The sequence below is a fragment of the Pelophylax lessonae genome (genome assembly GCF_965119305.1).
Source record: "Pelophylax lessonae genome assembly, chromosome: 7".
Lineage (NCBI taxonomy): Eukaryota > Metazoa > Chordata > Amphibia > Anura > Ranidae > Pelophylax > Pelophylax lessonae.
In genome coordinates, this window is record NC_138774.1 from 187,940,684 (window position 1) to 187,966,106 (window position 25,423).

At 43.0% G+C, this 25,423-nt stretch overlaps 1 protein-coding gene across 1 annotated transcript in view; it reads right to left on the minus strand.

The window, feature by feature from the left end:
• The window catches only part of CCDC187 (coiled-coil domain containing 187), a gene marked incomplete at both ends in the record, with an annotated part of 149,915 nt that overhangs the window by 43,410 nt on the left and 81,082 nt on the right, over window positions 1-25,423 (minus strand). Inside the window, 3 exon segments of the mRNA XM_082264187.1 lie at window positions 3,667-3,807; window positions 21,342-21,429; window positions 24,758-24,945. Of these exon segments, the coding sequence (XP_082120313.1) occupies window positions 3,667-3,807; window positions 21,342-21,429; window positions 24,758-24,945 (417 nt within the window).

The following is a 25,423-nucleotide window of genomic DNA, read 5'->3' on the forward strand; positions in this document are numbered from 1 at the left end:
CTTAGAATGCTCCCATTCTCCTTTAATTTTATTACCGAAACACTTGGGTATAGGAAAAACCTTAAACCGTTTTGATGGGCTTTTTAGTACCAAAGGGAATCTCTGTTTCAGTTGCCTCTGCCGGTAAAACCTCAAGTCTTAAGGTTTCCCGCACTGCCACAACTAGTGCGTCCACCAATGCTTCTTCCTGAATTATAGCGGGAGAAGGAACGTCCTCCTCACTGTCTGAGGGAGCTTTACCTGAGGTAACAGCCCTTGCAGAGGGACCTGCAGCTGCAGTGACCCTCTCTGAATCTGAGTCAGAGGTGTCAGATAATATAGGGGTAGGCGGGGGTCTCTTCCTTGACCCCCGTCCCTGACAGGCTGCCTCCACCCGAGCCACCAAAGACTCCAAAACTGCTGTAAATGCATCCATACTCTGTGCACCGGCGGGTCCCGTGGCCCCCTCGAGGGAAACAGGTGGGGGAATTTGTGTGGCAGGGTCCATGATTACTCCAGTAACTTCCCGGAGAATACAATTCAATTAAATAAAAACTTTTTTTTTTTTTTTTTTTTTCAGACCCCCAGCGCCACAAAAGCCCCTTAGTGTTACCTGCTAGGGATCCCTATCGATCGAGAGAGAGAGAGATAGACCCCCAGGCTCACCACTTGATGCTCAGAGATTAACTGCAACAGGTTACAGCGCTGTCTTCACAAACAGGAAGTCTTTTGGCTGGCTGCCCAGGAAGAAGGGAGGCGGCTCCGCCCCTCTGCACGCCTTCCGGCGCCTCCCCTAGCTCCACGAGGTGTTTGGTCACCTCAAACATGGCCGCCCCCATGCTGGAGACACGAGGCTACGCCAAAATGGCGGCTCGTGCGATCCAGCAAAAAAAATGGCGGCGGCCTGTACCGAATAGCGGTGTGCTGCAGAGCACACAACACCTTCTCTGCATGGGGATTTGGCGTGGTTGGCGGTACCGGCCCTGGCGGACCGCATGGCCATTCGGAAGGCCTGCTATAGCTGGAGATTTGACTAGGAAGGCAGCTCTATATGTCCGTGGCTTCTGACTGGTAGGTACTTTATTATTATCATAGTAAGATTCCCAGACTGCCACTGATTACAATCTTTTTAACATGTATACAATTAGATTGTTAGCTCCCAAACCAAGCCTCCTGGCTTTTTGCACAAAAAATCACACTCAAAGTAGGGGGATCTGTGCCATGTTATAGGATAGAGGGGGACTCTATCTTACCATACAGAGAGGGGCCCGCGTTCACCACAAGACCCGTCAGGGGAAAAGGGGGAACATACTACTCACCATACCGGAACCAGGCGGGCACCAACTCCTGACAGTACCCCTCTCCACCGGGGCGGGAGGGCTGTCGACCAATACGGACGCCGTGACTCATGGTCCTTGGCGTTTCAGCGAGACGTTTAACTCGCGGGGTCAGTCCCCCAGTGGGACTATGTCGCGGCCGACCCAGCGCGGAGCTACGGGTCGGCTACGCGCTCGTAGGCTGAACTGGGGTGACCACCGGATCTCAACATCCAGCCCGTCGCCCAGTTCAGCTTTCTTGCTTGAAGATCTCACAGGAACACTGGAGAAAAAAGCTGTCTAAAAAATCTTTTTAAGAAAAAAATCTTGCCAGGACCGAAGATCCCAGCAAGGTATCTAGGTCCTTACTCCTAACTAGACAGAAAATAACTGATTTGCTGTGGCAGAGAGAGAGAGGATATACCCTCGGGGACTGCCCCTGGGGTGTGGCCAGAGCATTTTTATTTCCTGTCTAGTCCTGCTCCTGTGGAGGCAACATAACCCGAAGGTGCTGTATCACCGAGGACTACGTCTGTCAATGAGCGATAGAGAAATTAGCTTTTATCTTCTTACCTGCAACAGAGGCTTTATGCACAGTGGACATTTTTTCAGCTTCTCCTAGGTGCGTCTGGCTTTTTATTCCTACCTCTAAACGCCCCTGCATGTTAGCCCATATGTCCATGCACACATAGACTATTAGATGCGTTTAGAGGCAGGGAAGGAAACCCATTGCCAGTGCATCCAGGAGCTGCAGATTTCTGGCAGAAAAAAATGCTTGACACTTCTAAAAGGCACGTAAAGGCGCGTTAATGCTAGCCACTTTTGACTCTTGAGCATTAATTCATTTCAAATGACAGAATACATTTTAAATTCGGGCCAATAAAAGGAATGAACGCCTAAGTGCTTGACACCTGTAAACACGCCTAAACGTGTTACAGATTTTTACAGGTGTCAGGCATTTTTTCTGCCAAAACTCTGCTGCCAGGAGGAAAGGCTTCTAGGAGAGTTGGCAAAACATCCTGTGTGCATGAGGCCTTAATGAAATGTTACAATGGGAATGTGGATTTTTGTGCAGCTTACTTTGCATTGTTTCCATATACATACAGTAAGTATACTGGCAAAGCTACTACTCGTAATGTACACATTGGTAAGTAAGTTAAACAACATGGCGTGCAAGGTAAATTATACAATAGATGTTATTGATATCTGCAGCCTTCAAAATAAATTAATTGTCTCAATGCAACGCATGTTAATGTATGACACAAACCACATTTTAAAAAAACACATGGAAACTGAGAAGGAAGAAAAGATCCTCACAAAATGTCTGTCCTGTGACATTGCATGATAGTGGCGCAATAAAATTCATATGTGTTTGCTGCCTAGCACATGTTCATAATCTCAGGAAGCAGGACTGCCTAGATGCATTTTTAAGTGCATATAAAGCTTGTTTTGAATAAGCGACAAGGGGTTTGAATTTTGCTCTCTGTGTTGTCATCAGAACAGGATAGGAGAGGAAATCTTTCATTGACAACTGAATAAGAGGGTGCTTTAGATATTACTGTTTTGGAAAAAGTGAATATAGTCACAATATGTCAGCTTTTAATTGCTGTCCATTCCCTCATTTAGGAAACAGGTATACAGACCCCAATAACCTGTATAACCCTTCACCACTTTGTCCAAAACTAAAAAAAAGTTTTGTCTGTAGTTCAGTGTGAATCTGAAACCTGTAGAACTTTGTTCCTTCGCCTTTTAGGTATGGTAACATTCAAAAAGGTTTGATATATCTAAAGTAAAAACTTAAAATAGGAGTATGGGAAACAAATAAAACACACAAACACTCACCTAGATGGCTGCAGCCTTGATCTGATTCCCTATGCCTCTACACCGAGAACTGAGTGATCAAACACCGCTTATCGATTCACTCTCGGGTCTGCTCTGACCACAAGTCAGCACTTCATGCCCTGCCCCTCCAGTGATCACTGGAGCACCTGGCTGTGGAGGGGTTGGGAGCGGCCAGCTCAGGCTCTTAGTGTGCTGAGGGTCTAGGGCAAGTGCCGGTCAGGCAACTGGGCAGATCCTGACATTACTGTCAGGATCCCTGCAAAGCCTGCAGTGGCTCTGTCACATGAGCCGACAGTGGGCTTTAGCCAGTTATTGGCTGAATCTGGGTCACAGGAGTGTAGAACTAAGTGCACTCCCGTGGCCCACATGAGAAGTAAGGCCAAAATTGCTTTTTCCATAGTTCTCCTTTAAAATCTACTTAAAAAGTAGAAGTCATCAATGTTCCCTTTCTGTGTATTCACTCAGTAATGATGATCTGTCCCTATGAATTACATTGTGGCTGCACAATTTCACAGCAGGTAACGCTCACCTGAACCCCTGAACATTGCAACTTCTGTTGAATATCAACCGCTGACTGCTGTATTTGCAATATCTCCTTCTGCTGCTTTAGCAGCAGCTTCCTCTCCTGGTGTGCTGCCTTGTAGATGTTGAACAAGTGCTGAATTTCTGCCTGAGGAACAAAATGGGCATAGCAAAATGAAACAAAAAATATCAAAGTGGACTTTATGTATTAATATGACTGTATTTTTTCTGCACACAATATTGTGGTTCCTTTGTGGCTTTAAATGCACCAGTAGCGCTCATTCACACCATGTCAGTTGAGCTACAATAATCTCCATTAACACCACCATAACGTTGTGTTGTTGGGGCAAGTTGCTACAAAATGCATAAAAAGGTGCTGCGCAAACTAAAATGCACAGTTCCTTATTGCATGTCACAGCATCATGGCGCAATGTGCATAGTCTTGAATACACTGTCTTTTCTTGCTTCCCACAACTCCTCACTTCATCTACACAACACTCACCAATGAACATGTATTTAAATATGCGTGCTGGTATGAACAAGCCTTAAGAATATTTTGTACAGTTTTTCACATTTCAGTGTGAGATCCAAAAAAATAAATAAATAAATGCAATTTTAGGAAATTGAGGCCTTATTTAAAAAATGGTCAATCATTTGCCTAACTTTACCCTATTTTACCAGAAGCATTAATATTCATTGTCAGGTTGGGTGATGGTTGGAAAAGACCAAGGTTTATGGTCAATTGCTAACATGTATTGAGCCTGTATGGTCACTTTGTGTTTTCTCAAGATGTTACAGTTTCCTTCTACAGTTCAAAGTAATACAGTATTTGCTTCTGAATAAATCAGCCATATTGACTGGCAAGGCATCCTCTCTGCATTTCAGGAGATTTGCATTACAGAAGGCTGATATCAAGTCATATTTTGAAAAAAACATTTTTATATTTTTAACTAGTTCATAACTCAATTAAATGTTTTTTTTTAATGTCTACCTGCAATTTAGCTTAAACAGTTTTTTTGCAATGGGCCTATGTAACTAAATCTTCTTGACATAAGCCTTATGCAATCTACTGTACAGCAACACTCTAATTGGGGGAAGGAACACAACCACTCTAATAAGATATCCATTTCTTTAAACAGCAGAGGGAAAAAGGGATAAGCTCATCAGCATCCTGCTGTTTCTTCACAATCCAAACACAGGTGGGGGCAACACTTTTGTTTTTGCCCCCATTTTTCATGAGCTGAACTCAAAGATCTTTTTCTATGGTTTGAAAAGGCCTATTTCTCTCAAATATTGTTCACAAATCTGTCTAAATCTGTGTTAGTGAGCACTTCTCCCTTGCTGAGATAATCCATCCACCTCACAGATGTGGCATATCAGATGCTGATTAGACAGCATGAATATTGCACAGGTGTGCCTTAGGCTGGCCACAATAAAGGCCACTCTAAAAATGTGCAGTTTTACTGTATTGGGGGTTGTCTGGGGGGTCCTAAAACCAGTTAGTATCTGGTGTGACCACCATTTGCCTCACGCAGTGCAACACATCTACTTTGCATAGAGCTAATCAGTTTGTTGGTTGTGGTCTTCAATGGCTGTGTGAAGTTGCTGGATATTGGCAGGACCTGAAACACGCTGTCGTATACACCGATCCAAAGCATCCCAAACATGCTAAATGGATGACATGTCGGGTGAGTATACTGGCCATGCAAGAAATGGGATGTTTTCAGCTTCCAGGAATTGTGTACAGATCCTTGCAACATGGGGCCATGCATTGTCAGGCTGCAACATGAAGTGATGGTCGTGGATGAATGGCACAACAATGGGCCCTTTAGGATCTCGTCACCATATCTCTGTGCATTTAAAATGCCATCAATTAAATGCACCTGTGTTCGTTGTCCATAACATACGCCTGCCCATACTATAACCCCACCGCCACCATGGGCCACTCGATCCACAACATTGACATCAGCAAACCACTTACCCACACAACGCCATACACACTGTCTGCCATCTGCCATATACAGTGAAAACCGGGATTAATCTGTGACATCTTGATATGCCACACCTGTGAGGTGGATGGATTATCTCGGCAAAGGAGAAGTGCTCTTTAACACAGATTTAGCCAGATTTGTGAACAATATTTGAGAGAAATAGGCTTTTTATGTACATAGAAAAAGTCTTAGATCCTTGAGTTCAGCTCATGAAAAATGGGGGCAAAAACAAAAGTGTTGCTTCTATAATTTTGTTCAGTATAATTGCAGTCTAGTACAGGATAGCCAATCTGTCTGGCAGGGATGCCTGGATCACAAAACTGAACAGAATAAAAATGTACTGGCAGGTAAAACAGTTAATTTATATATATATATATATATATATATATATATATATATATATATATATATATATATATATATATATAGATATATAACAATATATATATATATATATATTCCAAACAACCGAATCACCCAAGCACTCACTCCAATTGGGATGACAGGCGTGCCGCTCTCCTCAGGCAGGGAACTCCAAACATAAGCACATGAAAGAGAAAAGGAGGCGCAAACATTTAGTGCATTACCTGTGGACACCTTTAACTACCTCCCACCCGGCCATAGTACATATACGGCCGGGCGGGAGTCTCGTCCTTCTGAATGGACGTTCCGGTACGTCCTTCAGAAGGAGAGAGATCGCGCCGCCGCGGGCACGCGCAGCGGCGCGATCTCGATGTGCCTGTGTCCCTCGGACACAGAGCGACATCATTCGGCAGGAGGGCCCTGTGATTGGCCCTCCTGATCACATGACGGCTGTGTCCAATCACAGCCGTCATGTAATGTAAATAGAGCCATTGTAACGGCTTCGATCTCTTCTCCTCACTGACAGATCCTGCATATATGCTGCATATCAGTGCTATCTATCAGTGCCACATATCAGTGCCCATCAGTGCTGCATATCAGTGCTACCTATCAGTGCCCATCAGTGCTGCATATCAGTGCCACCCCATCAGTGCCACCCCATCAGTGCCACCCCATCAGTGTCTCCTCATCAGTGCCTGTCAGTGCGGCATCATCAGTGCTCATCAGTGCAGGAAAAAACATATCTATTTACAAAATTTTATAACCTAAACAAAAAAACTTTTTTTTTTTTTTCAAACTTTTCAGTCTTTTTTTATTTGTGCACCAAAAAAGAAAAAACCTGACGGTGATCAAATACCACCAAAAGAAAGCTCTATTTGTGGGGAAAAAATGACACAAATTTGGTTTAGGTACAGCGTTGCATGACCGCGCAATTGTCATTCAAATTGCAACAGCGCTAAAAGCTGAAAATTGGTCTGGGAAGGAAGGGGGTTTAAGTGCCCTGTATTGAGGTGGTTAAAAGCTCTGAGGAAGGCAGCTTGACTCCCGAAACGTGTCAGTGGTCCAATTACAGGGACATGTTAATTTCCACATGTGGTGGTTTTTCTATATGTGAATTTTACTCTTCATGTCTGTGAGTATGTTTTTGGCATTTTAATAAACTTTTTAAAGAAGGTGTCCACGGGTAATGCACTAGGTCAATGATGGCGAACCTTGGCACCCCAGATGTTTTGTTACTATATTTCCCATGATGCTCAACCACACTGCAGAGTGCATGAGCATCATGGGAAAGATAGTTCTGAAACATCTGGAGTGCCAAGGTTCGCCATCACTGCACTAGGTGTTTGCGCCTTCTTTTCTCTTTTTATATATATATATATATATATATATATATATATATATATATATATATATATATATTCACACACACACACACACACACTCTCTATTTTCTTTTCTCTATGTTGGCTGTCTGCTAAGGCCTAGAATTAAACTGAGGTCTATAGATAGCAACCACTAATGTAACTTATTCAACGACCATTCGTGACTCAAGCAAGGGCAGAATAGTGAAGGGCAGAATAGTAATTATGTAAACCAGAAACAACAATATACATTTAAATGTTTAATACTAGAAAGATTTTAGGAACATAAGGTGTAATACATTTTTTTTCTCTCTGGTGGATACTGTAATACCATAGGAGAGGTAGACTTGGCACTAAAGGCTTTGAGCTATGACAGCCTTGGAGAGCTAAAATTAGTACAGCTGTTTTTCTTGCTAGTAAAAGATGCCAGCATCTCCTCCTAGGTCAGCCTATCTAAAGTCTATGACAGGTGTCTGAATTCCCAGCCATTTAGGCTGTACAGTGATTAAATTTGAGACTTTGTATAGAAACACTCTGTGATAACAGGTAGTCACATTTGTCAGCTGCAGCTGTGAAAAACACATACCATATATACTCCAGAATAAGCCAACCCAAATATAAGCTGAGGCACCTCATTTTACCACAAAAAAAACTGGGAAAACTTATTGACTCGAGTATAAGCCTAGGGTACCAGCAGCTACTGGTAAATTTAAAAAATAAAAATAGATACCAGAGGCTGCGAGCATGGTACAGGAGAGGAAGAAGCTGCGGGCATGGTGCAGGAGATGCGAGGCTGCGGGAATGGTGCAGAAGATGCAGCTGCTGCAGGCATGGTGCAGGAGATGCAGGGCTGCGGGCATGGTGCAGGAGATGCAAGGCTGAGGGCATGGTGCAGAAGATGCAGGGCTGAGGGCATGGTGCAGGAGATTCAGGGCTGCGGGGATGGTGCAGGAGAAGCAAGGCTGAGGGCATGGTGCAGAAGATGCAGGGCTGAGGGCATGGTGCAGGAGATGCAAGGCTGAGGGCATGGTGCAGAAGATGCAGGGATGAGGGCATGGTGCAGAAGATGCAGGGCTGAGGGCATGGTGCAGGAGATGCAGGGCTGCGGGCATGGTGCAGGAGATGCAAGGCTGAGGGCATGGTGCAGAAGATGCAGGGCTGAGGGCATGGTGCAGGAGATGCAAAGCTGAGGGCATGGTGCAGAAGATGCAGGGATGAGGGCATGGTGCAGGAGATGCAGGGCTGCGGGCATGGTGCAGGAGATGTAGGGCTGCGGGCATGGTGCAGGAGATGCAAGGCTGAGGGCATGGTGCAGAAGATGCAGGGATGAGGGCATGGTGCAGGAGATGTAGGGCTGCGGGCATGGTGCAGGAGATGCAGGGCTGAGGGGATCATGCAGGGCTGAGGTCAGCCCCAGGGAGAACAGGTACGTAGGAAAAAATGTGCTGAAAAAGTCGGCTTATACTAGAGTATATATGGTATTTGTCTTCTGTTTTTGTTTGTGAAATATTCCTGTAAAAATTCTCCATTGGTATTCTAATTATCAGATTTAGAAAATATGGTGAAACAAAAAGACAGCACTGGATATTTTTGTGACATGTTAAGAAATATTTGGATATTGCTGGTATTATACTGTAAAACAGAACACAGAAAAAAACATAACAACCAGTCATGTTTCACTTTATTGGAGTTAACTTGATTATAGAAAAAATATGACTGTTTCCTATGGATTACTGCACATTACTTTTTAGCTTATTGAATAAGACCTTACATGCTGTCATTCTGAGAGTTAAGATTGATGATATATCATCTATAGTCATTTTACATTTTTTCATATAGTTATGCGAGTATGATTATCTTAATGTTATTTATTTTCACAGGGGTTAATGTTGACATATCATATCGTATGATCCCATGAACTGCATCATTCCATGAAACAAGTACACCATTGAAATACGCAAATATAATATATATCTTATCTTCCAAATTATTTGTAATTCTGCTCAGCCAGTCTTAGGAGTCAGGCTTCCCTGCAAAACAGCACAACCAAGTCCCTGAGCTCCATGCCACTATGACACACTAGCAACCAACTAAGCCTAAGTAATGGCCCTAAAGCCCCGTACACACGTACCGATGGTCGGCTTACAAATGTTCCTCTTTTCTCCCCGGGATGTCGGTGTCTGCTGAAAAGTGCAAAGACAGCACAAGGACAGCACAAGAATTTTGTCCGCCGACTGCAGAAGTGATGTCATGTAATGGTTAACTTTCCCTGTGTTTTCTATTTTCTGAGCATGCCCAGTCTTGCAAATCTGCGGTCTGTCGGCCGAATTGTGTACTGACAGGCGAACAATCGTCCGTTCTGGTGTCGGCATACAAATATTTTCATGTTTGCACGAAAGACTTTTGTCCGCGGATTGTGCGCAGACATCTGTCGGAGGCACCATACTAACACGCGTACAATCGGCAGATCCTTCGTCCACCGACGTTTGTATGCCGACGATCGGTACGTGTGTACGGGCCTTAAGATCATTCCTCTACCTCTATGATGTAAAGGCATATTTAATGCATTCCACCTAATAGGTGTTAAAGTACATTTTTGCATTCTAACTGCTTGCATGTTTATTTATGTGCATACTTTATTTTGACATGTTTCATTACTATAATCTGACTGTATATAAATATGCCTTGCTTTAAGGTTCATAGTGCTTTCTATTTATCGTACATTAATGCTAGACATGTGCAATTTGTGTCGGTTCGAATTTAAATTCGGATTCATTTTTGGTTATTTGGAGATTCGGATGTATCCGCGTCCTTAACCACTTCAGCCCTTGAAGATTTACCCCCTTCTTGACCAGGCCATTTTTTGCGATAAGGCACTGCGTTTTTTTAACTGACAGTTGCGCGGTCGTGTGATGCTGTACCCAAATAAAATTGATGTACTTTTTTTCCCCACAAATATAGCTTTCTTTTGGTGGTATTTAAACATCTCTGTGGTGTGTATTTTTTGCGCTATAAACAAAAAAACTTTTGAATAAAAAACAATATTTTTTACTTTCTGCTATAAAATAGATCCAATAAAAAAAAAAAAAAAAGGAAAAAAAACAAAATGTCTTCCTCAATTTAGGCCAATATAATAGCATCTACAAACTAAGCAATAGATTTATGTAATTTTTAATTTTTTTTACTAGTAATGGCGGTGATCAGCAATTTTTAGTGGGACTGCGACATTGCGGCGGACAAATCTGGCACTAAATGACACTTTTTTTGGGACCAGAGACACCAATACAGTGATCAGTGCTAAAAAAAAAAATGCACTGTCAATGTACTAATGACACTGGCAGGGAAGGGGTTAACATCAGGGGCGATCAAAGGGTTAACTATGTTGCCTGGAAGTGCTTACTAACTGTCTGGGGGATGATTTGACCGGGGGAAGACAGAGATCCGTGTTCCTGCCTCTCTCGGGAAGGATCGCCAGTTGCTGGCGGACATCAGGGCCACCGGATCCATTGACTGGCTCCCGTTGTGTCCAATCAGCTGTGCCCCCCCCTCCTGAACCATACCAGGCCACATGCCCCCACCCTAAAGCACATTGTGCCCAGATCCCGCCCCCCCCCCCACTCTATGTGAATTAGTTTACCAAAATAGTGTAAAAAGTGAAAAAGAAAACGCAACACAAATTTTTGACAATATTTTGGAGGAAGTGGCCTGGCCATACCCGTAGCAGAGCGATCCTGTGATGGCTGTGATTTTTGGATACAGTCCATCACAGATCGGGATATGAGCGCTGTGATTGGCCCTTTGGCCTTTCTGATCACGTGATAGCTGTGTCCAATCATAGCCTTCACAGTGTAAACAGAGACACGTGTCTCTGTGTCGGCTCCCCCGCTGAGAGCTCAGTGTGTGTGTGTGTGTGGGTGGGTGGTTGGGTGGTGAGCGGGGGATGCTGCAACCTGTGCTTACAGCTCTCTGTGTAACTGATGATTCTACACAGAGAGCTGTCCCAGATTACACAGACTGCAGCCATCCCCACACAGCACACCAAGCACCACTGTCCCTGTCCCTGTTCCATGAACATCTGTCCAAGTGTCCCCATGAACATTTGTACTAGTGCACAAAACATCTGTCATAGTGTCCCATGAATATCTGTAACAGTGCACGAAAACATCTACAATAGTGTTCCATTGCAACATCAATGCACAAACTGACGGTTATGAGTAAGCGGCCGTGTGTGCCGTGAAACGCGTTAACCTTGGATTACCTGTTCCCTGCACTGTCTGTTCATCTATGATTTGAAGAATAAAGTATTCCATTTGCTTTCATCTACCTGAGTGCGGTTCCACTACTTATCTTACTGAAGTTTGGCGCCATTTCACAAGTGTGCACAATTTTAAAGTGTGACATGTTTGGTACCTATTTTTCCGGTGCAACACCATATTTTATATTTTGCCAAAAATATGGGTATTATATTTTCCTGGCCCTACCTTACGTCAGCACACAATGGGGAGCTGGAGCCCACAGGACCACCTCTTCCTAGCTAAATAAAAGACAGCCCCTCCCCCACTGAAGTGTTCTTTTTTTTGGTCATGCTCCAGGCCACCTGTGGATTGCAGTTGGTAAGTGCTTTGTTTGCTGCAAGGATATACCCCCCCTGCTGAACCTACCCCTCCATGTTCAGCCTCTCATGGAGTTGGAAGACCCTAAATGTTAAATGGTAAACCCTCCTGAAACTGGGTGCCCTTTGTGTCAGGCCGCAGGCAATGTTGCTTAAATAGCACGAATATTCTACAGGTGGGGTATTAGTAAGCTCTACAATTGGATTGTCACAATTGGATTTTTTCCTGTCTTGTATAGGCAGCGTGCTATACTGCTCTCCTGGCTTGTTCTTTGATCTGAGAGCGGCGGTGGATGATGTCGCAGGGGGTGGGGAGATGCGGCGGCGAGGAGTAGTGACCGCCAGTCACCAGGCAGCAGCTTAAACAGTCTTAGATTCGGCAGAGGAACTAGTTTCTCTCCTCTCTCTGCAGTCCTGCCAGTTTTCTCTTGTGAGGTAAAGACTTGTTGCTGTTTGGTCTCCTGCTGTGCTGTACTGTACAGTGTTCTCGGGGGTTAGACAGTCTGACTGGTTTTTGTCTCGGATTCTGTGTCTCCTGTCTACCTATGGAAGGGCTGCCTGGCCTCATCTGCTGCTGCTTACTGAAGTAAGTAGATGAAAGCAGATGGGTCTAAAAGAAAGAAAAAACATTTTTTTTCCATATTTCTTTTTTGTATGAGCTCACCACACCTGTCAGTGGCACAGAAGACTAGTAAAGGTAAGGGGACAGTGTGAGACAATTTTTTAAAAGAGTGCTCAAGGAATGCAAAGTATGGTGTTGTGCATTATTTTAGGCGCAGAGGCCCTAAAAGCAAACACTCCATAAAACATAAGACCCGCCACTGGTCATCTCCCGACCAGGACAATCGGCATTCCTCAGATTCCCGCACAGGGCAGCTTTAATGCTCCTCAAGCAGCTCACATGGCAATGGCTCACATGTGTTTAAATCAGCACAATAGAAAATTCCTTGACCAACCCTGGATGCATGTTGGACCTGCATGCAGTCTGTAGTGACAGGAAATTAATTTGCATGGAATGCCTCAAATGACAATGGATAAGGAAGCACAAATTTCAAAGCCTAGAGGCTGTAGTGGAAAGTATGCAGCAAATATCTATGCCACATTCAAGACGCAGGCCTAACATCCCAGAAGGCACACGGATATTTCCAAATGTGAAAAAGGAAGGGCCTTTTTTTTCCCATAATGATAGAGTTAAAAGCTCATTGAGGAAGAATGGGAAAGATCTCATAAGAAGACCAAATTACATTAAAGGTCTCCAAGCTTTATCCAATGAAGCTGGCTGATGCATGTTTAGGCAACGCACTTCCAGGAGTGGATGGGGCCTTCCAGCGTCTTGTACGCAAGTGTTTTTGCCTTTCAATACCTTTACGGATCCTATGTTTTGAAAAGTGGAATAGGTTCACACCAGATGCAGTCCAATGCATTTCAATGCGAGTCAAAGATGCATGAACAGTGTTTACAATGGATTCCAATGGTCTAGGCCACACCAGTGCAGTGCAGTGTGTTCCAGTAGTCAACTAAAGGAGAACATTGCATTTTTTTTCTGTACGGAACGCATCTGTAACATGGCAAGACGCATTAAAAAAGCACCTGAACACTTTCAAATTGTGCATGCAGAAAGGCCCCTTTAACTGAAAAAATATATACAAAAGGTATATTCCGCGCGCCAAGGAGTTACAAGAGTAGTTTAATAAATACTAAAAGTTAGATTATGGGTATTTTTAAAACTCTAGCCTAAAAAACAATGAGCTTTGCAGCTGCTGTATATATGGGGAGTCGTTTGATATGTATGATCTCATGAAAGATCAAATACAGCGCTTGCTACGAGCAATGGATGCCGGTATCTATACTACTCTATATGTGGTATGTGAATTACCAGTGTAACCATATATATATAACAAATATCAAAAAAGCATCAAGGTGGACTCCATCTATTGATTAATTGTGCAAATAAATAGGCATATACATATAAAATCAAAATCAATTAGTATGTGAAGAATAAAAATCACTAAAAAATAAATATGTACATAGATATCCGGGAAAAAAATGTCCAAAACATATAAAGTGACTTCTGTGCTCCAAATTAATAAAAATGTCCTTGATGGCAAATATATCTTCAATTCAAAAGTGCAAGTGCTCTGGCCGTGACAAACAAATCCCTTGTAAATAGGTGAAGTGAATCACTTACCAAATGAGGTGGGCTCTATATGCCGTATGGCACTAGAACCATTCATGCTTGCAAAGCCCACTGGGCTTAATAGATTTCCCCTCTGTATGGTCCTCCGGAATGCTGAAATTCCTCTATGCTCCGGGGTGCTCGATTAGTAGTAGCATGTGGGGGAGAAAGAAGGCTCCAAATAGTGTGATAAAGTTTAAAGAGCAGTCTTTATTTACCCATAACTCGGGTAGAGTAGGTTTAAAAGCTGTTATACATCACTGGTGGTCTAGCGGTGCGAGTTGCTCGTCCTCCTCGCGGAGCAATAGACTCACTTCCGGCTTGCGTTCCACCTCTATCGTGACGTAATGACGCTGTGCGGTCCAAACTGACGTGTTTCGTCACTTCCGGTGACGTCCTCAGAGCTGTGGTAAACTGGCCCGCAGACTTGCAGAAAATCTATACTGTGGCAGGTTTTTTTGCCTGTTGACTAGCAACAGAATTAACTGTGATAATAAAGCATTAAGAAATGGCCTTTAATTCAAGTGGAACATGCAGGAGTGGGCATGGTTCTGAAGGACTAAACCTGGTTGCTGACTTGTGGCTGAGGCTTCAATAGACCTAGTTTTAGGGCTGGCACATTAAGTCACACTGATGAGAGCTTTGTGGTTGTGCCACTGGAGGGTGGATGAAGCGTCCACACAATCCCTTTGTAAAATTTTCCATAATAGGAGGTTGTTGTTTGGGAAAACACTGGATGAAGCATGTGACTGACAGAAGAAATGTTGAGATTGTGGCTACAGTCTAACAAGAGGAAACAGCCGTCTTTTTTTTTTTCAAGTTGGTCTATCTTCAGAAGGGTTCATGAGGCCAATCTTATAGGGCAGGCTGAAACTTACCAGATCACAGTGAAGGGAGCCCGATCTTCCTTTTTACATGGAATCAAATCCAGAGCAGGCTGCTAGACATCTGGAAAGTCTTTTGAAGGTAGGCCCGAACAGTGTCTTCCAGTGGGAACTAGGATAGCCTCCTTTTTTGAAGGTTTGGGAGACAAACATCAAAGAGAGTTAGCTGGGAGTACAATCACCAAATCCTTTCATTCCTGATCAACAGATCTCAAGAAGAAAGAATTTTTGCAAGATTATGTACAGTATAAGAATTCTACTGCAACAAGTCGATAGTGCTGCTGCCGCCAGAAGAACAAATCCGGGGGTTTCTCCCCATTCTTTCTAGTACTCAAGGCATCAGGAACTTTCCCAACTGTCTGGGTTTGAAGAAATTGAATGGGTACATACACAACAAAAGGTTCAAGATCGAGTCCATGCAAACAGTCATGGCGATAGCCCAGCATGAGGACCGGTTAGTCAATCGACCTGGCTGACGTATATTGCCATGTACCAATCGGTGCATAACACCAGAGACATTTGAGATTTGTAGTGACCGGCTGTCACTTCCAGTTCAGGTGTTTGCCATTTTTAGAATTGACACAGCACCAAGAAACTTTTTGAACATTTTGGCAGTAGTGGCAGTAATTTGTCTTTGGGGATAAGGCTCTACCACTACTTGGACGATTTTTTGATTGTCACAGGTGTAAGCCAGGAGCTGGCAAAGCATCACAACCTTGTCCTAGAAATCCTTTTCCAAATTCAGTCGACTAGTGAACAAACTGTAAAAGCAGGTAACCCCTTCTTAATCTATGAAGGATCTTGGAGTAGTTTTTCATCCCCAAATAAGTCAAGTGGTTTTCCAAAACGACAAAAATTTGCAAATTAAATTTGCCTACTAAGAGTCATGGAGACAGCATTTATGTCAGCGAGGGACTGCATTGTCCCCATTAGGATATTTTACAGCAGAAATTCCAGTGCTGTCTTGGGCCAGGTGGCATATGAGGGATTTTCAATTTGCCTTACTCAGTCAATGGGGTGGGCTGCCTATGGATCAGAAGGTCTTTTTGTCTGCACAAATTAGCAAGGACTGGAGTTTTGGACACTAGTGTGCCTCTTTTGTGGAGTACCCAGGAGATGGAATAATTCTGACGTTGGATGCCAGTCTGCGGAGACAAGTGCAAGTTCATTGGAACCTTGTGGAATGCAGATGCTCTGACTGTCTTGAATGTAAGGCAGTTTTTTCTAGCATTGCAAGCCTTTCAGGATCTTCCTCCAAGGGGCCCGAGTGAACAAGACAGCAGTAGCCTATATTGCCCACCAAGGGGGCGCCAAGTGTCTGTCTTTTTCTGTTACATTTCGTAACAAACTTTTCGCTGGATGGAGAGCCGCTTACAGGCAGTTAACGGCAGTCTACTTGATGAGAAAGCAGGATCCACTAATGGATCAGTTGGGCAAATTATTTTTCCAACAATACATGCCTCAACTAGTATTGTCTCTATGGGGAATTCCAGCGGTAGATCTCATAGAGAGTCCACTGAACACACATCTTTCGGTATTTGTAACAAGGTACCAAGGTGAAATGATAGAAGGTGGATTCACAGTGCCATGGGATTTTTTCTGTTGGTGTTCGTATTCCTCCAGTGTCCTTGATTATGAAGATTCTTCTGAACATTTGGACAGAATATGTTTATGCCATACAGGTGCTTTTCACCTGCCGAGGAGGCTTTCCTTTTTAATCGCCCCCCCCAGATGTCATCCGCACCACCAATCCTGTTTCTGGTCAAACAAGATCTTTTATGATGTCAGTGGCAGCACCCCGATCCAGTGAGCCTCTCATTAGCCTAGCTATATAATTGGCCATACTAGAGGTGCAGGGATTTTCATCCGCGGTGGTTCAGACCTTGGTGAAGACCACAAGACCATGAACGCTACATATAAGATGATATGAAGGAAGTTTGTCGTGTTTGCTCAGCAAAGTTATTTCTCTCTTGTGTCTCCAGCTCTAGCCAATATCCTGGACATTTTTACATTCAGCGCTTGAGGTTGGTCTGACATACAACTCAATTAAAGTACAGGTCTCTGCCCTTTTTTGAAGTTGCAGATGGGTGGAAGAACCATTGAACAAATGCTTCATGCAGGCTGTAATCCATATAAGATCACAAATGTAATCCATATAAGACCACCAAGGAAATCCTTGTTCCCTTCATGGGATTTAGGCTTGGCTCTGAAAGCACTAGTACAGGCATTCTTTGCTTCAATAGCTTCATTTTCATTGTGGTTCCCAGTGGTAAAACTAGTTCCTCTGACAGCAGTTGCTTCAGACAGAAGGATTTGGAGATTGCAGCACTTTCCTGCAAAGATCCCTATTGTGTCTTTTTACCAGAAATAGTGATACTACGTCCATCTCCAAGTGGTATCCAGTTTCCAGGAAAACCTGGGGGCATTCTTTCCAAGCATTCACATGGAGTCATTGAGTACACAGCAGGAAGACTTCAGGTCCTTACACAAGTTGCTAACCATGTACATGGAAAGGTCAAAGACATGAGGAAAGTGGACAATCTTTTTTAATTTCACCGTCAAGTTCTTGAGTCCTCTTCTATTGGTTTACCAGGGTGATTCGATTTGCATGCAGGAAGTAGGCTTTTCTGCTCAGGAACAGGGGCAAACTCCTTTGACCAGAGGGGTGGCAGCATTTGGGGCAGTTATGCCAGCATTTCAGTAAAGAATGTGAGAGAGATGGCTAGCCCTTCATTTGACTTTACAGGCTAGGCGTGCAGTCAGCAAGTTCTGTAAAGTTTGGGACGAGACATATAAATTATTTTTGTCCTTGGCAGTTTTTCTTGGATTGTCAAAGTTTCTTTTCATGTGTTCTCTCCCGCCCATTTATTCAGCTAGTTCTATCCCATTGTGTGCTGAGGTAGGGCCAGGAATATGGAAAATTGTTATTAAATACTTACTGTAATTTTCTTTTCCTGGCCTATCCTCACATCAGCACAGGACTCCCTCCCTAGTGGCCTGTCGCAGGCTAGGTTATCGATCACTCCAGTGGGGGATTGGTTGTCTTTTATTTAGCTAGGAAGAGGTGGTCCTGTGGGCTCCAGAGGAGGTGTTAACTCATTGTGTGCTGACGTGAGGCTAGGCCAGGAAAAGAAAATTACTGTAAGTATTTGATAATAATTTTCCATAGTCATTGTGTGCATTGAAATTTAATCAAATGTATTTATGCATTAGAGTGTAAAATTGAGTTTAAAAACTGCTGCGCAAATACCGTGTGACATAAAAATTTTCAAAACCCAATATTTTATTCTCTAGGGCCTCTGCTACAAAGATATATAATGTTTGAGGGGTTTCAAGTAATTTTCTAGCAAAAAATAGAGATTGTTACTTGTAAACAAAAAGTGCCAGAGGAAGGCTCGGACTTAAAGTGGATAATGCCTGAAGGTGCTTGAATGTTGCACCTTTCTATGTGGCTAGGCTGTGAAAAAGTCTTACACAAGTGATATTGCCATGCTCAAGAGGGGTAACAGAATGTGTTTTGGGGTTTAGTTGCAAGGATGCCTACAGAGCAGGACTACAGAGCGTAGATGTGCAGTGAAGAAAACTGCTTTTACAGCTTTCTCCAGGTTTTGATATTTTTGGATGGGGCTCTGTAGTTTGGAGATTTCATGTCTTGGGAGGGACGGAATCTCCAACCCTGTGTCCAGGTTTTGTGGATGACCTGCAGGGTGTGTGCTCAGGTGCACACAACCCTTATAATGAAGGTCTAGGAAGACCTCAGGGCTCCCAGTTAGAGACTGCTTCATCCAACAGACAGGAGGTCTGGTTATGGGGAGTCAGGAGGACTCCAATACTCTCTGGGAGTCAGTGGCTGTAGGTAGTAGCCAGAGCACATGTGTGTGTCTGAAGAGACAGGAGACGGCCTGAGGACCAAGGCCACAGTGAAGCTGTCAGCTTCTGAGAGTCCATGGTCTGGGGACCAGCATAAAGTGCAGAGGTACTGCTGAGGAAAAATTGCACGAGAACGAGAGAGCCAGGTGGGCTAGTATTTTCAGTTTTGTATTTACTGTCAAAGAACCCCTGCGAGGGAAAACCTGTGTTATGGACTTTTTATTTTGCCTTTTAATAAAAATGGGCTACTAGGCCCTTAAAATATAATACCTGACTGCAGTGAATCACTGGAGAAATGTATCTGCCACTGAGCTAATGGTCCCCCATGTTACAATATATATATAAAATGTCTTTATTTTCCAAAGAATTGTGGGAAAACATGATAACTTAAAAAAACACGCAATGCCTCTTACTAAATACCTTGGATGGTCTACTTTCCCAAAAGGGGTCATTTGGAGGGTATTTGTACTGTCTTGGCATGTTAGAGTGTTAAGAAATGAGATAGGCCGTCAGTACATCAGGTGTCATCAATTTTTAATGATTGGTATCATAGCTTGTAAACTCTATAACTTTTACAAAGACCAATAATATACACTGATTTAGATTATTTTTACCAAAGAAATGTAGCAGTATAATTTTTGGTCAAAATTTATATAGAAAAAATACTTATTTGCAAAATTTTATAAAAGAAATTAAGAAAAACACATTAAAAAAAAAAATAGTTTTTTTTTTTACCTGTAGTGCAAAAAAATAAAAAACATAGTGGTGATTTTGTGTGAAATTTCTTTTATATGGGTACAACCTTGAATGACTAAGTAATAATCATTTAAAGAGCGACATCACTGAAAACTTAAAATTGGCCTGTGCAGGACGGTGGTGAAAGTGGCCAGTATTGTGGTGGTTAAAATTTAGAAAAAAAAAAAAACGTCCCCCCGGTGTAGGTACCTCCTTAATCACGACGCCTGCCACCACCACTGGACCTGAAAAAAAGGGAATAAAAAATGAAAAACCTCCCGTCTCACTAAAGGTTCTAACCGTCTGCCTGCTCCTTCATCAGACATTTCTTAAATAGCTAAGTGGGGGAGTCACCCACTGACATCATTGGGTGACTCCGCCCCTTAGCTATTTAGGAAATGTCAGGCAGACAGCGGGAGCCTTCGATGAGACCAGAGGTTTTTTTTGAGGCCCAATGGTGGTGGCGGGCATCGTAATTGACGATGGACCTACACCAGGGGACATTTTTTTTTTTTTTTAATAAAGGAATTGTCAATAACGTAGTGTCTTTGTTCACTTTTTACAATTTTTTTGCGAATGGGTAGGGATACTATGTACCCCATACCCATTCACATGGGGGGTGGGATCTGGAGGCTCCCTTGTTAAAGAGGGCTTCCAGATTCCAATAAGCCCCCTGTCCACAGACTCCCACAACCACTGCTTAGGGTTGTGGGGAAGAGGCCCTTGTCTCCATTAACATGGGGACAATGTGCTTTGGTTCGGGGGGGTTCTCGCTCACCCCCCCCCCTTTCTTGGCCTGTTGGTCCGCATGCTCGAATAAGGGTCTTGTATGGATTTTGGGGCAGGACCCCACACCATTCTTTTTAAAATTTTGGCATGGGGGGGGCGACTCCACGCTGTTTTTTTCTGAATTTTTCAATGTCCGCATTCTTTTGTTTTACATTTCAGCTTTCAGCAGGGAAGCCCACTGACAGCTGATAAGTCATCAGTTTTCAAAGGCGTAGCGGCCGGCTTCCCGGCCTCCTCAACAACCAGCTATTCATCACACAGAATTCGAATCTGTCGATCATTTTTCGACCAATCCGAATTGTTACGAAAAATTTGGAATTCGTTACAAAATGAATAAACACAACAAAATTAAATGAAACTATACGAATTCTGAAAGAAATCAACAAAACATAATTTGTAACATAACAAGTCTATCTGAAACAAAAAAAAATGTTCTGTTCTGCACAGGTCTAATTAATGCACCTCTTATCTTAGCTCTAGTTTATAAAAGGAACTGTTGTTGAAAACAATACACTCCCAGGCCGACTTGTTCTGTCTTGATTCTCTTGCAGCAGTTTTTCAGCAAGAAATGACACCGTCTAACAAAGTGACAGTTAATAGAGGTTGTACCTACTGTACATGTCTGTATACAGAGCAGCAAGCAAGTATGATAAGAAATTAAAATTTTAAAAATGCTTTTAGGTAAATCTTTTAAAATATTAATAAAAATTGGCATTCACTAAATGTAAATGTTGTTTTCTCCTTGAGTCTATTGATATACTCAGATCTGGAATGAATGATTGGCCTTGTTTTGGGTCAGGCAAACTATAAAGATGAGATAAAAAGTTTTGGAGGTTTTGATTTATTCCTTCCCAGGAAGGTGAGTGTGAGGGCAAATTCTAACACAGACTGCTTCTGTTACCTGCTCCTGTTTCAACTTTATTTGGATGTCTTCCTCTTCTCTCAAGATTTCTTCCACTTTTTCATGTTCCTTCTTCATCTCCCAGCACCTTGGAAATAAACAGGATTTAATGTTTATCCAAAATAACCTCTTGCTATGAATATACTGACTGGGAAGTTTCTCTGCTTTCCTCCTAGTGCAGAGAGGCCACCCCTAATGAGACCGATGTAGCTGGGAAAATTTGCAGCCAGTAGGGAGATTCTGCATAGTCAGAATGGGAAAGCGGGCAGCTGGGCCACAGACTAGAAGCATGCAGCTTGTCCAAAAGGCCCAGCTGCTGGGGAGAGCCCTCCCCCCAATTGCTACCAGAGTACTGCAGTTCCAGTGGGGTGAGACTTTGCCCTTGGGCCCTGGATTCCTCTAGTTTATCAGCTATGTTACCAAGAGCTACTCTGGATTACACTTTGAGGAACATTGTCTATGAATATCACTGTACAGTAAAACCTTGGATTGCGAGCATAATTTGTTCCGGAAACATGCTTGTAATCCAAAGCACTCTTATATCAAAGCGAATTTCCCCATAAGAAATAATGGAAACTCAGATGATTCGTTCCACAACCATTTATTCATTAGTCCTTCAGTTTATAGTCCATATAAAAAGATTATAGCATTGCGATAGGTTGTGTAACCATAAAATGTCCATCCACAAATAGCCGCTTCCACAAGGGGATTAGAAGCAAAATTCAGCAGGAGCTACAGAGTATCAAAGAGAAGAGAAACGCCTCTAATTGTAGCAATATGGTTCCATTTAATAAAGGTACAACATTTAGCAACTCACATGGTTGATGAATAAAACAGGCACATCTAAGGATGCAGGCATCTGGGGTAAAGCTGCACCACCGGCTGCCAGTCTGTAATCCTGACCGGGAAGACCACCCTGCAGTAAAGCGATCTGAAAGCGAGGGGCAGCATGGAAGGGATGACGTCGATGGTGGTGCGGAGGACAGTCTATGTGGACAGCTTTACCCCAGATGCCTGCATCCTTAGATGTGCCTGTTCCAATCCTCAACCATGTGAGTTGCTAAATGTTGTACCTTCATTAAATTTAACCATATTGCTACACTTAGAGGCGCCCCTCTTCTCTTTTATACTCAGCTGTGACTTGAGGCTACTTGTATATCAAGACATCGCTTGTATATCAAGTCAAAATTTATTTGAAAATTTTGCTTGTCTTGCAAAGCGCTCTTAAACCAAGCTACTCTCAAACCAAGGTTTTACTGTATTTTGTACTGTTTTATTCTGTATCGTTTATTTTGTACCATTTATTCTGTATTCAGCTTGATGCTTTGTTATAGAATCCTACAGAGACTATGCATCCACCTTTTCACTTTGATCGAGTCACCAAGACAGTGCCTGGAAGAGTCCTTGTTTGTGCAGCTTTCATATGCTTGTGCAGCTTTCATTATTCTGCAGTTGATGCATGTTTTTTTCACCATCCTGAACCTGTTTTGTATTATTGCTACTAACTTTGCACCTGTCTAGTAACTGCAATTTACAGTTTCTACCTGTTTAATCAATCAGCCGATTGCTCCTACTTAATTGACTCCCTTATTCTTATCAGGATTCCTGCTGCAATAATTACCCAAGTACACAAGGCTAATGTGTAAGGCTAATCCTGCGCCTACCAGCAGAAGACTAGTATTTCTTTAACAAGATAGTTAACTGTTTATATGCAAATGGCAGAAAGCAGAAAGTTCATTCCACAGTATGCACTGGAGCTACAAGACATGGCAGCAGTGATACACTGTAGGAATAGGGACTGAGCAGTACGACCTGGCTGGGTAATGTGGACTGATAGCTGAAGGAACATTTTGTAGGTGAATTGCTGCCAATTAAAGTCAGAGAAATCTTGCAAGAGGAACACAGAAGCAACTCCAATATGAAGTGCAATGAACTGTCAGAAGCTGCCTAAGTGTCAGGAGCAGAGACGTACAGGCTCAGGCACACCAATGGCCATTGTAGGTGGGGAATGATAGACCCACCGGCAACCAACTGCTCCATTGGAGGTGAATAGGTGTTCTGTCAGTTCCAGACAGAGTTATATGCCCTAAAGCACAGACAGTGATACTCCTCCATGCCCATGATACTCCTCCAGGCACACCTATGGCCATTGCAGGTGGGAAATGATAGACCCACCTGCAACCAAGTAGACTGCTCCATTGGAGGTGAATGGGTGGTCTGCCAGTTCCAGACAGAGTTATCTGCCCTAAAGCAAAGACAGTGATACTCCTCCATGCCCCCCCCCCCCCGTGGAGAAGGCAAACACCACAGCCAAGATGGGAAAGGTCATCATCCCTGTGCTGGAACTGTTAAGCTGTGCTATCTCTAGAAAGACTGTCCCAACTATACATAGTGAAACTGTTTAACCCGGAATACCCCACTGCCAGGAGCCAGGCAGCGGGGCAACAAAGTGGAATGACTCACCAGGAACCTATTGTGAATTTAAAAATCTAAAAAATTAGAAATCTCTGACTTGCCTCAGAGTAGGTCTTAGTTAAATCTCATTCATGTACTAGATTAGTATTAACTGGGCAGAGATCCAGAGAGGATCCAGTGGCTTTCTTCTAATAGAGGTGATGCAGTTACAGCGGTGGCCCAGTCCCAGAAAAAGGTCAAAGCTACTACCGGAAACCAACAAGTTGCTGGGTGAGTGCTCCCAGCGCCTACAGAAGAACTTGAACATACTCTGACTTCCTGGATCAGGAGTGGAAACAATTCCTGTCTGAAATCCAACAGTTTGTTAAAAACTGGTTGTGGGTGAAGAAAGGAGAGTTAAAAGTATCAGACCTTGATGTTTAACTTAGGGACAGAGTGTTAGTCTGATGTAAAGCCACATGCCAGCAAGGAAGATTTAAAATAACATTTGAAGAAGTCCCAGGATTTTCTTACATCAACCCAATCCAGATGTGCCAGTCTACAATATCCAGAGAGAAGAAATCCAAGTAAAACAGAGGTGCCTACATCAGAAACTCCTCAAATCCCTTGTGACCCACAGAGAGCCCCAAAAGAGGGTATTCAAAGATCATTCAGCCGATTACCCAGTCTGCTACAGTATTACCTTACCAAAAGCTGGCTACACACTATACAATTTTTATACATTTTCCTTGTACAACTTTCCTTTAGATTTACCAAAACCATGTAATATGAGGTCAAACCTAAACACTTTCAAATCTGTTTGCAATCAGGCAGGCCATTGCACTACACAGCTGATAAATCAAATGGAAAATGAACAACAAAAATTGTATATTGTGACTACCCAACACCGACTGTCCCTTGCCTGAAGGAACCGTGAAAGCCCTAAGACGTTTGGGGAGTATATCACTACAAATCTATAATGTCTATTTTTAGGTTGTGTAAAACAAGCAATATTGGCATACATTCTCTGGTGCTTGAGCAGTGCTAGTTCTGCTTTTGTCTTTTCTTTTAGGGCGTCTTCGCGGAGCTTGAGAAGCGCTGTCTGGTGTCTGGCCCGCAGCTCCTCCTCCCGAAGATACTGTTGTGCCATTTCCATGGTAAAGCGGTTGAACATATTAGTTGAACCGTAAAACTGGCTCACTTCGCTCCACTAAAAATTAGAAAGAGGCACATTTAGTGACCAAACCTATGTATTTTCAGTGAGCACATATTCTGAGATATTACTTCAGTGTTACCGCAAACTACATGTTCACCTATAATATATCCCCCTGCCCCCATCCCTCACAGGCTTGTATTTACCTCTTCTGATGCCTGAGGTAAGTAAAGAACTATAGGGGAAGCTGGGGCTATGACACACACACATCTAGTGGTATTGAGAGGGATTGGGAGATGGGTTGCGTTTGTATTTTTTTTTTTTTTTATAGGTGAACAGATGTAAAATTAACCCTAAAGACCCCTCAACCTTTTTCACTTTTATTTGTATTTGTAGATTAGCAAACTGAGGCAGGGTTCAACACAACATTGTTTTTTTAGCTGTATGTTTTTACTGTTGTACTTTGAAAAACAATAAAAAAAATTAAAAAGCAAAAAAAACAATTGGGGCAGGGTTGATTTTGATCTTTTGTGTT